General features: G+C 42.3%; 2 protein-coding genes across 2 annotated transcripts; both read right to left on the bottom strand.

Annotated features, from left to right (window-relative positions):
• Nucleotides 1-12,236, bottom strand: LOC310871141 (fibronectin type III domain-containing protein 7-like; the record flags this gene model as incomplete). Its single annotated transcript, XM_083782630.1, has 9 exons — nt 1-272; nt 521-781; nt 948-1,205; nt 1,639-1,908; nt 2,507-2,764; nt 2,856-3,125; nt 4,052-4,073; nt 11,647-11,861; nt 11,981-12,236. The coding sequence occupies 9 exons, from the start codon at nt 12,234-12,236 to the stop codon at nt 1-3; spliced, it is 2,082 nt and encodes a 693-aa protein (XP_083638756.1).
• Nucleotides 12,150-13,283, bottom strand: LOC310870172 (fibronectin type III domain-containing protein 7-like). The gene is made up of 3 exons (XM_083781258.1): nt 13,148-13,283; nt 12,749-13,006; nt 12,150-12,603 (listed from the first exon to the last, which is right to left on the bottom strand). Exons 1-3 carry the CDS (start codon nt 13,203-13,205, stop codon nt 12,326-12,328), a joined length of 594 nt encoding a protein of 197 aa, XP_083637384.1. The 5' UTR covers nt 13,206-13,283; the 3' UTR covers nt 12,150-12,325.
• Nucleotides 13,284-13,888: the final 605 nt, after the last annotated feature.

Here is a 13,888-nt window from a genome sequence, read left to right as displayed (position 1 = left end):
TCAGGCTCTACCTGAGTTCAGGTTGATGAGTGTTGAGGCGGGGGAACACACTCCATCACTGTAGGTGACAGTGACGTCATACGTCTTCCCACAGGGCACCGAGAGGATTTCACATGTGTTGAGTGTGTCGGAGGTGCAGCTGAGTTGAGAGTTGTTGTGGTCCTGTATGACTGCAGTGTAGCTGCCTGTGGGCTGATGGTGCTCCCAGCTTATAGCAACGTTATTGGATGTGCAGTTTGCGACCGCTTGAACGTGGCTTGGAGCGCAGGGTCCTGGAAAAGAGTCAGGAAAATAAATTAGGGTGTGTGTTATGTGTCTGACTGACATACTTTATATTTACTATATAATGGAAGTCAATGGGGCTCGGATAAGGCTGAAACCCAAACTTCATTCTGTTTGATCCCGAGATCCACATGATTTGATTTATGTTATGCTATCATTGCAGTTGGCATGACCTTCCAATGAGGGAAATGACTAAAGAGACACAGTGACAGAGGAGATAACAGACTCATTTATTTACCTGTTGTAAACTCCACATGTTCAGTGATGGTGCTGTTGCACTTCAAGTTATTGGCGACGACGGTGCCATTGTAACTTTGGCCACAGTCGAGGCCGTCGATGATGCAATTTGTTTGTAATGACATGCAGCTGTGCACCATGCCGTTGGCGTGCTGAGCCGTAGCAATGTAGAACACGGCTCCGTTGCTCGATGTCCAGTTGACAATGGCAGAATGTGGGTTGCAGTCTACCGCTACAGTATACACGCTGGGACTGCAGGGTGCTGGAAGGGTGAGAAGAAAATTATCATCAATCATCATATGATAGTGGGCCCTATTTTCATCAGTGCCTTACTCCTAAACTTTTGAGTCTAAACGCTATTATTTTGGGGGAACTAATGCTGTAATAGATGTTAATAGGGGACATATTAGACATTTTCCAGTGCCTACCAGTCACAGCCGCTTGTCCCAGCACCCTGTTGGCACATTCACCGGCAATGGCAGTGACCCACACGCTGAGGTGTTCACCACATGAAAGACCAGCCACAACACAGCTGTTGGAGGTATTGGTACAATGATATTTGTCTCCGTTGTTCCCATAAACCTCCACCAGGTAGGATTCAGCACCGGCCACAACATCCCAGGTCGTGGTCAGATTGTCAGACTGGCAGTCTGACAACGTCAACACATTTTCTGCTCTACATGGAGCTAGAAGAAAGAGAGGGAGAAAGGACAATGGAAAATTAGGCAATGCAGCATAACAACCTGGGGACGCCTTCCATGATTGCTTTATTGGCCCTGCACCCACTGTCGAGGTGCGTGTAAATAGGGATGCTCAGTGATGTGTGATGATGACATAGGAGATAGGACCACAATGGAAAGTAGTCCCTATGACATTTTTGTGTTTCAAATCCTTTTAATATTAATGTCTGACTGTACCAGTTGCTGTTTACATACAGTTTTGACTAATACAGTATTCAATCAATCAATAAAAAAGACACCCTTTCCCTGTTTTCTTTTGTCTGTATTATCTTCTGTCTTAGTTTTCAGCTAATGTTTGTTTTTGTCAATTGTTTCCGTGTTCAATATAGTCGTTTATTGTCACACAAATCTATCAAAAAGACAATAAATTTGTACTCACAGGCGCGTACTATTGTAGGGGGGCTGACTTCACTGTTACACTCTGTACTGATGGCGTACACAGTGTAGTTGTAGGACAGACCACAGTGAGTGTCTGTGAAGTAGCATGACGTTTCGGTGGTCATGCATTTAACTTCCACCCCATCGCTGCTCACAGATTTGGCCAAGTAGTGGATGGTGTTGTCACTGTTGTGGATTGCCTCCCAGCTGAAGACCACCACGTTACTGGCACACTCCCGGAATGCTGAGACATTAGCAGGCGCACAGGGAACTACAGAGAATGGGGAAGAGACAGATTAGTTAGAATCATTGGGTTCTGTATTGTGGTGGGAAAACTAAGACAACATTCCATGTTGAATTATTGTTCGGACACTTAGAAATGCATTGTTTGGTTAATCCACTTCTAAAGTAGGCTAGTCCGTTCTCAATATAGAAAATATAACCACTGATGACAAATAGGCGCATGTTTTACAAGCTTTACAGTATCCAGTGAAAATCCCAGTAGAGAAACGCATTGTCCGTGTGTGTTATCTAATACAGCCTACAGAGAGCAGGATCCTTTATCTCTTTGTCTTCTTAAAACATAAGATTATGTCACATTCATATCTAGGTTACACACTAGAATAATGTCTCTTCTAGATGGGCTCCTGGTCCCCGGTGACAGTGTGTTCCTCATGTTAAGAAAGAGGAAACGGCATAGGACACGGTCCCATAGGACGAGTACAGTAGCGATGTGTGAGAGCCACACCGGAGATGAGGTATAGAAACGTCCGAGAAAGGCAGAGTAATACACTTCTATGTTCTTGAAAGGTCCATGTGATTGTGCCCCCCCCCCCCCCCCCCCCCCACACACACACACGCACACACACCTGTGTCGAAGGTGGAGGTGTTGGAGACGCTTTGGCAGTCGTCAGAGATGGCTGTGACGCGGACCTGGTACCTCTCACCACACTTCAGACTGCTGATGGTACAGCTAGTGGAGGCGGAGGTGCAGTTGAGTTCTGTGGCCGTGCCGTCGATGACCGTGGCCTTGTATGAGTTAGCCCCAAACACTGCACCCCATGTCACCGTCACAGTGCTCGCAGTACAGTCGTAGTTCACTGAGATCGAACTCACTTTGTTTATGACTGGTAGAGAAAGAGAAAGATTAAAATCTCAGTGCATCAATGCAGATGGTGGAATAATAGATGACCAATTAGATGATCAATAAATACTCACTGCTGGTTGTGTGTGAGATGGTAGCAGGCTCGCCGGCCTTCAGGAAGTTGTTGACTGATGACACGTCAACCACGTAATTTGAACAAGGCTGCAGATCAGTGATCTCCATAGTTGTGGCTGAGGTATTTCTGATGACCGGGGTGATGCTGGAGTCATCCTTGTCACTGATGGTCACTTGATACTTCAGGACATTGTTCACAGCAGCCCAGGTGACCCTGGCTGTGCTTTTCGACGTTGGCATAATATTCACATCTGTAGGTGGCTGTACCACTGTGAGGGAATAATAGTAGACATGTTGTTAGATTATATGCAAATGCCTCAGTCAACTACAAGGTCATTTGTAGAATAGTTTGCACGCTGACATTATTAACCAATTTTGTATTTGGGCAACTAGTCTTTAAAACTCTGATGCTGCTGCATGACTTACATGTTGTGATTATCTTAGGTCCACTCCTGGCTCCCATGCCAGCACTATTAGAGGAGTAAACATAGCATCTGTAGGTTGTAGATGGAGTCAGACCATCCACCTGTCCACTGGTGGCTGTGAAGCTCTGTTTGAAGATCTGTACTGTGGTCTTATAGTCCAACATAACCACATAATACTCATTCGCCCCTGTCACGGCGGTCCATTCCAACTTTATGGAGGTACTGGAAATGGCTTCAGAAAGGGTTAATTTGGACCTAGCCGGCACTGTAGGAAAGTAATACCAACAATTTATAGTTAGTAAGTTGTGCAGCAAGTTCTCTTTCATTCCATTTAAAATTGTAATTTATTTTTATGTTAAGTTTGAAATTTGAATTTTACCTGTCCATGACATCTTCATGCTGTGACACAGTACCGTGAAAGACCGGAAAGCGTTTACTGTCACTTTATATAAACTTCCTGGTCTCAGACCCTGGACCTTTCTGTTATTTAAAACAGAATTCAGCACAACTGCAGCGCTGCTTGTTGAGTTGACAACTCTGACGTCCAATAAATATTTTGTCGCACCAGTGGTAGGGTCCCAAACAACTTGCAATGACGATGCAGAGGGAGATGATATTGAAGTAATAACACAACCTGGGAAAGGGAAATAAGTATACAGCTTATTACAACTAGACTCAGGTCTAAATGGTTCAAGTAATATATCACAGCAGAGTGCACATGTAATTGCAACAAATAATTGGAATAACAACAAAATAAGAGGATCACTCACCTGTGGCCGAGGCATACTGAGTCTGGGGGCAAAAGCAAGTGTAAATGAGAAAACATCACATGTACTTAGTGCAAACAAAGATCTCATTTTATGTCTGAGTAAAATCACAGCATTTATGTTTGAATATTTCAATTAAGCTTTTGTTTGTGTATTTTAACATTATACTACTATATTCCCATAGCAATCATTGTGTGTTTGTTGAATTACAGGGGTCTCCTGCACATCTTTCCAGCTATGTTGTAGACAAAACATACATTTCCATAGACGGAATATCAATTTCATACAATCAGGAGAGAGAACTCATGCAGGATACAGGCTAATGAAGTGGATTTGGAAGTACTTGGAAATTAATTAATGAGCAGACAAAATTGGAACTGTAATGCAAGCTGATAAATTATCTCTGCTGTGTTCTCTCTCCTGATTGGATGAAATGTGTAACCCAACAACTGAAATGTATTTTCTGTTTACCAAAGAGTTGGAGAGATGGGGAAAGCCCTGTAACTGAACAGACACTATATATTTCTGAATATTCCATTCATATTAACTTTTTAAAACATTATAGTTTTAAATACAGTCAGCAAAGGCAAATAAAACAAATCCATAATGTATTACCTGTGCCAGAGATAGAAGTATAACCGAGAGACATAATATCCATTGCTTGTCCATGTTGATGACTGTCTGGTAGTCAATGCGTTTGATTCAATTTCACGCTTAGCTGCTACTTTTAAACGCTGTGAACTTACTGATCACCACCTGTTAGCCAATCAGGACGTCCCAATGGAGAACATGTGCCATACACCCAACAAACATCACCACCCCCCCACCCAATGGTTTACTGTTACAGGATAATATCCTCCTGAAAGGAGATAATGCTGAAACATGTGATGGCTCTTTTCCTTGAAAGAGTGAAAACCCTGAGGATGGAAAGAAAGAAGAAAGAGAATGAAACCTGATACAAGTTGTTTTTACTCTATGTCAAAAAGTATTTTGACGAATAGAATAAGACTCATGCATGGCATGGTTCAATAATAATAATAGTAACTAAGTACTTAAAGTACATTTATTTAAGTTTTTTTTTAATGTATACCTACTTTACGAGTATTTTCAATACTTTTACTTCTACTTCACTACATCTCAGATAAAATTGTTGCACTTTTACTCACTCACTACATAATTGTTACTATTTACTTTGTAGATTTAGATTATTATTACAAAACAAACATTAACCACTTTACACCACCCTATACACAGTTAGTGGCCATTTGAAAATCAACAAGCTCACAATGTGTCGCAAAGCCTTGTGAGCTTGTAGATCTGCTATTTTCAAAAGATCATCTTGGAAGCGCTGTGTTATTTATCAGGTTCATGTGTATCCGATTGACCAGTGACAAGGGTCATGTTAGTCCATTGAAATGAGTTCTGGAGCTGCAGCTGTCCCTGCCCTGGACCCTGACCATTGTCAGATACAGGCGTTCTATGCCAAAGGGCTTTGCCAATAACGTGAAGACAGATTAACAATTTATTGAGGCTTGGTTTTTGTTATTGTTTAGAGAGGCACCTGTAAATTCAAAATATTATTCTGGCCCTAACGCTGTCAGCTATCTTTCAAGGTTTGTTATTTGACCTGCATAAAGACATTTTATCCACATCTTGAGGCTAATGCGACATTGATTTAACATCACTATACAAAATGATACACAATTCTGATCATAATAAACTATTGATTCATAAAACAGATCTATCAGCAGGTCTTGTGGAACATTTGTTTCCCACATGTATTCCTCATACAGGAACTCTCAGATTTTTGTGAAAATAGAATGGAAGGAATATTTTTTCCTCACGACAACGACATGCTGTGAGGCATACAGTAAATATTCCTTCTATTGCTCAATATGTACGATATATCTATATTTTGCTTACGGTATCTTCATCAGCATTATTAGCTAACACTGACAGTTTCTGACTTGATTAAAAAAGAAAACATTTGTTTTCACTGATTCAATATCATTGAACATTCATACTTTGTCTCTCAAAAACTGTTGAAACTAAATTGTATCAATATTAAAGACCACAAAACACAAGATAGTATCCAACTATATAAAGTATTTTTGATTTAATTAATTTGATTTATAGAATTAGGATAAATTATTAAATAAATTCCTGGATATCATTGAGCCATTTTCAGTTCTGGGTGTACAAAAAACAAACAAAACTAAAAAACAGCCCACAGTAGCTTCCTGTGATTTACCTGTGATAGAACCTGTGATTTACATAAGGAGCCTTTCATGTTGAAAACACACAGGTTTAAGACACAGATTTCTGCCAAAGAATGGCCTTGGGAGAGGCTGACTACGGGTGACCTCCTGGTGACGCATCTCTATCTATGCACGTGTGTTTAGAATAGATGTTTAGAATAGATGACGTGAGATTATGTGTCCATTGTTCCTGCGTGCCTCAGAAATACAGCGTTATATAACGGTAAATAATGCTACTCATAGAGGGGTAGAGATGCACACTGGATGACAAACCTTCTCCATGTGACTCTTTTTGTCTCCACCCGTGAGTTGCACCACTCACTATGCAATGAACGCACACACGTGCAGCATTGAAGTAGGTTTTATCTGAGTTCAGGTCAGTGAGGATGAAGCTTTCCTTCCACAGTCAGTACCTGTCCCGAGGTGATCATGTCCATGATGTAGCAGACAGTCATTTAAAGTGAGAAAGATCTTCTTCTCCTCCTTCGTCCTCCTGAGAAATGAAAAAGGCATCACTTAACATAACAGATTTGCCATCTATGACTTTTGTTTACTTGATATTCCGTCAGGGCAAGGGCAAGAAAAAATATTTATAATGAATATGATTTGACCATGAATGGATCTATTAGGCAGTGGTGTAAAGTAAGTTAGTACATGTATTCAAGAGTACTTGTGAAATGGGACATTCTGCATAATGATTACTTTTACTTTGGTGTACTTTAAGTATATTTTGTACTTTCACAAAACTTTACTAAAATAAGGTATTTTTCCAACATTGCTATTAGGTAGCCTACTCTGAGGGAGCACGCTACATCTTCCCTACAAAACAGGGGCCTTCTGAATCCCACCCATGGTTGATAATGAAGCCAGATCCAAAACAACAGGTGTTTAGCTGTGGTGGACGAACGGTGAGCAGCAATCCTAGACACAGCAGTAGCATGAGGCAACAACACAGCGGGAATGAGCAATGCAAATGTCCCTGTTTAAATGGGGTGCTCTTAGTGTGTGTGTCATTGGAGAAAAAAGGAGTCTGAACGGTAACAGGATAGGTGTTCACCAAGGAAGAGTGGCTACCTTGGTGTGAAATTGGCTACGTATACGGTATTCTTTCCAAAATGTTAAAACAAATATTTGGGGAAAGAAATTAACGTGCCTAAACATTCAACATTTAATATGTCAAAAGAATATTAATATTTCTACAATTTGCTACAGTACAAGTATAAAATGAAGTCGATAATGATGTACCGTGCATGATCACTTATATACATCATGTATACTTTATAATGTAAAGTAAAAGTAGCCTATACATGATGTGATCATGCACCTATCATGTATCTGTCTGAGCAATGGGGCCACCAGGTAGCAACTGCAAAGAGTTTCTTGACTGAACTTGCTCTGCACATTTAATTTGTGACACTCTGTGAAGTAACAGTTCTGACATCTCCGCTTATTCAGATCTGACACACCATGTGACATCTGTGAACTAGATCAGTGGTTCCCAAACGTTTTAGCCCGTGACTCTAAAGAGAGATTAGACTTTTGCCCGGGATCCAAACTGGTAAATAGCAGATCTACAAGCACATAACGTGTTGCTTCGAGCTGCGTTGTGACCTTGTAGATCAGCTATTTTCACTATACTTCTTAAATATTTGTTTTCTAATTTATGGAATTTCTTTTGCGTGCCTCAGAAATAATAATGAACTAGAAAAAGTGCCCTTCCGGGCACAGGTCTCCACCAGGTTATCCACAGATCCGTGCAGTTAGAGGTAAAAACACTTTTCGGCCAGTTATAGCGCCACCTTGAGGCTGAGTTGAAATTGTTCATGTGGCATTTCGTCCTCGGCCTAGTGGGAATGTGGGTGCACAATTTCACGGAAATGACGCGATGTGTTCATGATTTGCAGCATTTTGTTTGAAACTGAGCACTCCTGTGAACTTTGGAAGCCAATCTTAACCAATCAGGATGGAGTCTGATAAATCTGAAAGACCCGTTTCGTTGAATGGCTCTAGAGAGACTGTGTACCAATTTGCGTGATGTTTGGAGAAAATATGTAGGTGTACTGTGCAAAAACTTGTTTTGCACAAAGCGGCCTCCTGGTGGCGCTATAACAGGCCGTTCTGGAAAGTTTGGGGCAGAGGTTCATGGTTGGCATCCAGGGAGTGTGTGTGCAAAATTTGGCATCGACCGGGTTAACGGTGGCCGAGATTAGCTGGTCACGGACACACGGACGGACGGACGGACGGACGGACGGACACACAAACGGACGGACGGAGTGCAAAACATACTTTCCCCACATGCCTTCGGCCTGGTGGAGACAATAAATAATAAATAATGCTACTCCATCAGTGAAACGCAAGACATGCTACTGTGCTGCTTATATAAGGAAATTAGTCACGAGGGGTAGAGATGCACACGTGACTCTTTTTGTCTCCACCCGTGAGTTGCACCACTCAGTTCACAGGGGTGTGATTTTTTTATAAGAATTTGAAGGGGGGGTTTTTTCAGTTCAGTTCAGTTTATTTTCGGAAGGAGGACATACATTCATAACCTGACGCTGCCAGATCCAAGAAGCTTGCTACACAAATTTGTTTCACAGCTTATTGGGATCTGGGATCGCGGAAGCAAATTCGATGACGGGGCTGTTCCTTTTTTTCAAGATACTTGGTAGATGATTGGATGGGACCGTCTGTCTATCACCGTGTGGGCGTGCAAACACAACCAATCATATTGACGTGTCTATATAGCTTCACGTCCGGTTTCGCACATATCCCGCCCTTAGCTCACGCTGATTGGTCCGGTACGGAACGGATTTTTGTCAGCTCAACTGCCTGAGAGATCCCAGATGATTGCTGTGTTGGGGAACATGGTTACCCAATACCGCCCTCATCTGGCAGCGTCAGGTTAATACATTCATACATTGCACACAGTTTCCATCTCATGTCCTGTCCGTTACGAAAAAGGGTTAGGGAGAAGCTTTAGGCTTGTCGGGCCCTACCCCTGGAGTCCATTTGTGCACGTGTAGCAGACCGTGCCTGCCTACACAGTGCACACATTCATATACATATACTAATAACTGTAAACAATAATAATGACAATAGCAACAATAACAACAATAATGGTATAATATATATATAATATATAACACACATACAATATACAATAATATATTATATATACATAATATTTGGTGTGGTTTACTAATAGTGGTCTACCAATAATAATTATATGATATGGTTTACTATACTTCATAATTTCATAATGTATATAATGTATGGTATACTATTGTAATAAGAATATATAATTATATAGTACAGTACGTCATAGTTCCCCCCTTGTAATGCCACTAGTGCTCTTCGCTGTATTTATCAAAAATAGTTTTTTTGACTCTAGTTTTGAATTGGTTTATGTTTCCACAGTGCTTTAGTTCATCCTCCAGCTCATTCCACAGAGTGAAGAGGAGATGCTCCTTGTTTTTAAGCTTGTGCGCATCACAGCTTTTTTGAAGTTCAGTGGTCCTCTAGGGTTGTATCCCCGTTCCTTATCCAGAGATTTGTCCTGTACATTTACCGGTAATTGTTTATATCTTGCTTTGTACATGATTTGTAGAATTTTAACATTGACCATATCTGTGAACTTCAGAAGGTGTGATTGTAAAAATAGTGGGTGTGTGTGTGGTCCCGGTATCCTGCATTGTTTATTACTCTTACTGCTCTCTTTTGTAGTATAATCAGTGGATTTATGCTTGATTGGTAGATGTTTCCCCATACCTCAGAGCAGTAGTTCAGGTAGGGTAGGATCATTGCGCAGTACAAAGTGTACAACTGTAGTCACTAGAGAAATTTCTGAAAACCTTCAAATTCTTATTTTACACACTAGACTAGTGTGTAAATGTTAAATTGATAGGAGGAAAAAAAAGACCACATTTTTTAATCGGTTCATTTTCAGTTTTATTTGAGAATATTGCATACATTCATGAGGCTGAATATAAACATTCTCTGTACAACTGTACCTTTTATGTATAGTTTATTATATACACTTTACAAAAGTGAATATGAATATAAAAATATAAAATCGTCAAATATAAAACATACGCACATTATACAGAAAATATAATTTTTTACATTTTTGTTCATTAAATTAACAAGGATAGCAAAGCAAATCAAAAACAAATGAACAGATGCTACAGTAGCCATTTCTTAAGAAGCCATTAAATGTTTATACCCTGGGGTTAAATTATTTAGTGGCTAATAAAGCCTGAGATAGGCTATATGTTTCATTTATACCCTCGAGGAATGCTATGGAAAAGTGACAAGTGTCTTTATTCTAAAGTCTTGGCTTTGGGACATCAACATTTGGCTTCTTCACAACCAAATTTTTTTATTATCATCTTTTTGACCTAACTGTAACAACAGCCAATGAAGGTCCCCAGGATCTCTTTTCAGGGCCACAAATCCAGTACAGCGCAGTCCAGTTTCCCTGAAGGGCCCTTGAGAGCCAAGGGCCTCTGGGTCGCAGCCCCAACATCCCAATTGCTAATTTGGCCCTGACTGAAAACTATACACACTATGCAATGCATGCACACACGTGCAGCATTGAAGTAGGTTTTATCTGAGTTCAGGTCAGTGAGGATGAAGCTTTCCTTCCACAGTCAGTACCTGTCCCGAGGTGATCATGTCCATGATGTAGCAGACAGTCATTTATTAAGGTGATCAGTACCTGTCCCGAGGTGATCATGTCCATGATGTAGCAGACAGTAATTTATTAAGGTGATCAGTACCTGTCCCGAGGTGATCATGTCCATGATGTAGCAGATAGTCATTTATTAAGTGAGTTCAGGTCAGTGAGGATGAAGCTTTCCTTCCACAGTCGGTACCTGTCCCGAGGTGATCATGTCCATGATGTAGCAGACAGTAATTTAAAGTGAGAAAGATCTTCTTCTCTTCCGTCGTCCCCCTGAATAATGAAAAAGGCATCACTTAACATAACAGATTTGCCATCTATGACTTTTGTTTACTTGATATTCCGTCAGGGCCCTCTACCAGCATAGAGGGCCAGTGCTATGAAGCATTCTTTTTTTTTTCTTTTCTTTTTTTTTTTGCGGCTTACGCCTTTTATTGATTTTTTGAAGGGACAGACAGTAGGCTGACAGGAAACGGGAGAGAGATGGGGGGATGACATGCAGTAAAGGCCGTGTCGGGTCCGGGAGTCGAACCCGCGGCACACTGCGACTGGATTACCAGTCCGGTGCCCAGACCGTTACGCTACGGCCTGGGCCGTATGAAGCATTCTTAACATGAATGTGAACAAAGGTGCGTACCAGATGTGACACGTGTTCCTACACTCTCCCCTCCTTCGTTGTTGGCTGTGACGACCAGGTGACTGGACTGGATATTGGTTATGGAGCAGGTCAGGCTGCCTGTGCTGCACAGCAGGGACTTTGGCGAGACGCTGTCATCATACACCATGTATGTGACGGCATGTACAGAAGCATTCCATGAGACTGTGGCAGAGGAGATGTCACCGCTGTACGTCACTCCTGTTGGAGGACAAGGAGCTGTGAGGTGGAGGAGAGGGGGGGGAGGGGTTGTGGTTTAATTTTGTTTTTGTGATAACTCTGCCTCAGCTGAGCAGCACAATCACACTTCTGAGCAATATGTAAAAGTCTCAGTGTACCTGTTATTCCACTGATGGTCATTGATGGACCACTGTTGCCACCAAAGTTACTGCTTCCTACACTGGCGAGGAAAGATGAACCGCAGGGCAGTGGCATCTCATAGGCAGTCGAGGTTGTGGAATGGGACTTGAGGTCGAACAAGGTCTGGTTGTCCCCAAGGAGACTTCCTGTCACGGTCAACAGGTACTGGACATCCGAACAGGGGACCTCTGTCCAGCTGAAGCGCAGCACCTGGCGCTGCAGTTCCTGTGGCATCAGCCGTACCTGTACACTGTCTGGATGACAGGGACCTAAAGGCGAGAGTGGGAATCTCTGGAATGACAAGTGTTTGAGAAGTACAACTGTTAAGATTGTCTACCTGCTCCAATCCGTACTGTGTCACTGACAGAACTGTTGCATGTCCCGTCTGAGGCCAGTACAGTGAAGTTGTAATGGACTCCACACTGAAGACCCTCTATGGTGCAGTTTGTTTCCAAGCTGTCACAGCACACCATGTTGTCGCTGTCATCCTGGGCACAGCCGAAGTATTCCACATCATCATCAGTGACGGGAGTCCAGGACAGTAGTGCCGACAGGCTGGCACAGTTGTACTCAACTGAGAGGTTGACTGGTTGGCATGGGGCTAAAGGGAAGGGAGATTCAGGGGTTTGAAGTTAGCTTTTCTAAGAGAAACACTTTCATATAAACTATACATTGGTGTTTGCGTGTGTGTACATGTTCATGTGTGTGTGCAGAGAAAGCAGAGTTTTGTGGGGATGTTATGTTACCTGTCTGCAACTCCAAGGTGGTGCTGGGACGGCTGTCACACAGGCCGTTGGCTGCACAGATAGAGAACGTATAGAGGACACCACATTCCAGGTCATCCACCATGCAGGTGGTGCTGGTGGTAGTGCAGTTTGTGGTGTGGTCTCCACCCACCGCAGTCACTGTGTACATCTCTGCCCCTAAGGCCGAGTCCCACGATACGGTGGCTGTGTTGGTCATACAGTCCAAGAACCCGGAGATGCCCTGGGGCTGCATCGGAGCTGGAGAATGCACATGGGAGGAAATTCTGTTCAATGAATGATTGAGGAGTCAGACATGCAATCTGGATTCATCACCATTATTATTACAAAGAATCAATCAAGTATTTATAGTTACAGGTTTGGTGGCATGACCGCCCATACCTGAAGAGGCGTTGACTGGTAGACTGAGCTGGCTGTCACAGTATTCTGTGTGAGCCATGACTTGTAGAGAGAAAGTATTCCCACAGGGCAGATGCTCGATGGAACATGTATTGTTGCAAGACGTGCATGAAAGAACTCTTCCGTCACCAGTGGCCTGAGCTGTGTAGTTGAGGTCATCTGTGTTGGGATCCCAGGAAATCACCATGGTGTCAGAGGAACAGTTGACCCAGGAACGTACATTCTGTGGAGGGCAAGGGACTGGGGAAAAGAATGGATTGTTTTCATTAGACGACAATCTGGAGGTGGCAGGGTGAAAAGTATACAGTGTAAGTGTTTTCTTTGTGTGCACTGTGCAACCATGTCCATGTGTATATATATATTCATCTCTTACCTGAGCTGAATACCAGGGCCTGACTCGGGTTGCTGGAACAGTTTCCATTAATAGCCTTGATATCTACAGTGTATTCGGAGCCACAGGTGATGTGTGTAAGAGTACAGTGGAGATCAGAGGACTGGCAGGTGGAATTGCCTCCTTCAGGCATAAACGTAGTACTGTACTGCCCCCTTGCTGGCAGACCAGGACACAACAGCAGTGTAAAACATTTACACAATTTGATTCTGGGGAGAGACTCAGAGCAAGGTGTCTTAAAGAAATCAGTTTATATGCCAAGTGGAAACATGATGTGTTGTTCATAGTAATTCTCAATAATTTTCAATCTAATCTAATCTAATCTAATTAAG

Source organism: Protomyctophum parallelum (genome assembly GCF_964188405.1).
Source record: "Protomyctophum parallelum genome assembly, chromosome: 14".
NCBI lineage: Eukaryota > Metazoa > Chordata > Actinopteri > Myctophiformes > Myctophidae > Protomyctophum > Protomyctophum parallelum.
This window is presented reverse-complemented; position numbering and strand designations above follow the sequence as displayed.

Coding starts and splice junctions, on each gene's coding strand:
- LOC310870172 (XM_083781258.1), bottom strand. CDS start 13,205: ATGGCTCACACAGAATACTGTGACAGCCAGCTCAGTCTACCAGTCAAC. Junction 13,007..13,147: donor ACCAGTCAACGCCTCTTCAG/GTATGGGCGGTC, acceptor TGCATTCTCCAG/CTCCGATGCAGCCCCAGGGC. Junction 12,604..12,748: donor CACCTTGGAGTTGCAGACAG/GTAACATAACAT, acceptor CCTTCCCTTTAG/CCCCATGCCAACCAGTCAAC.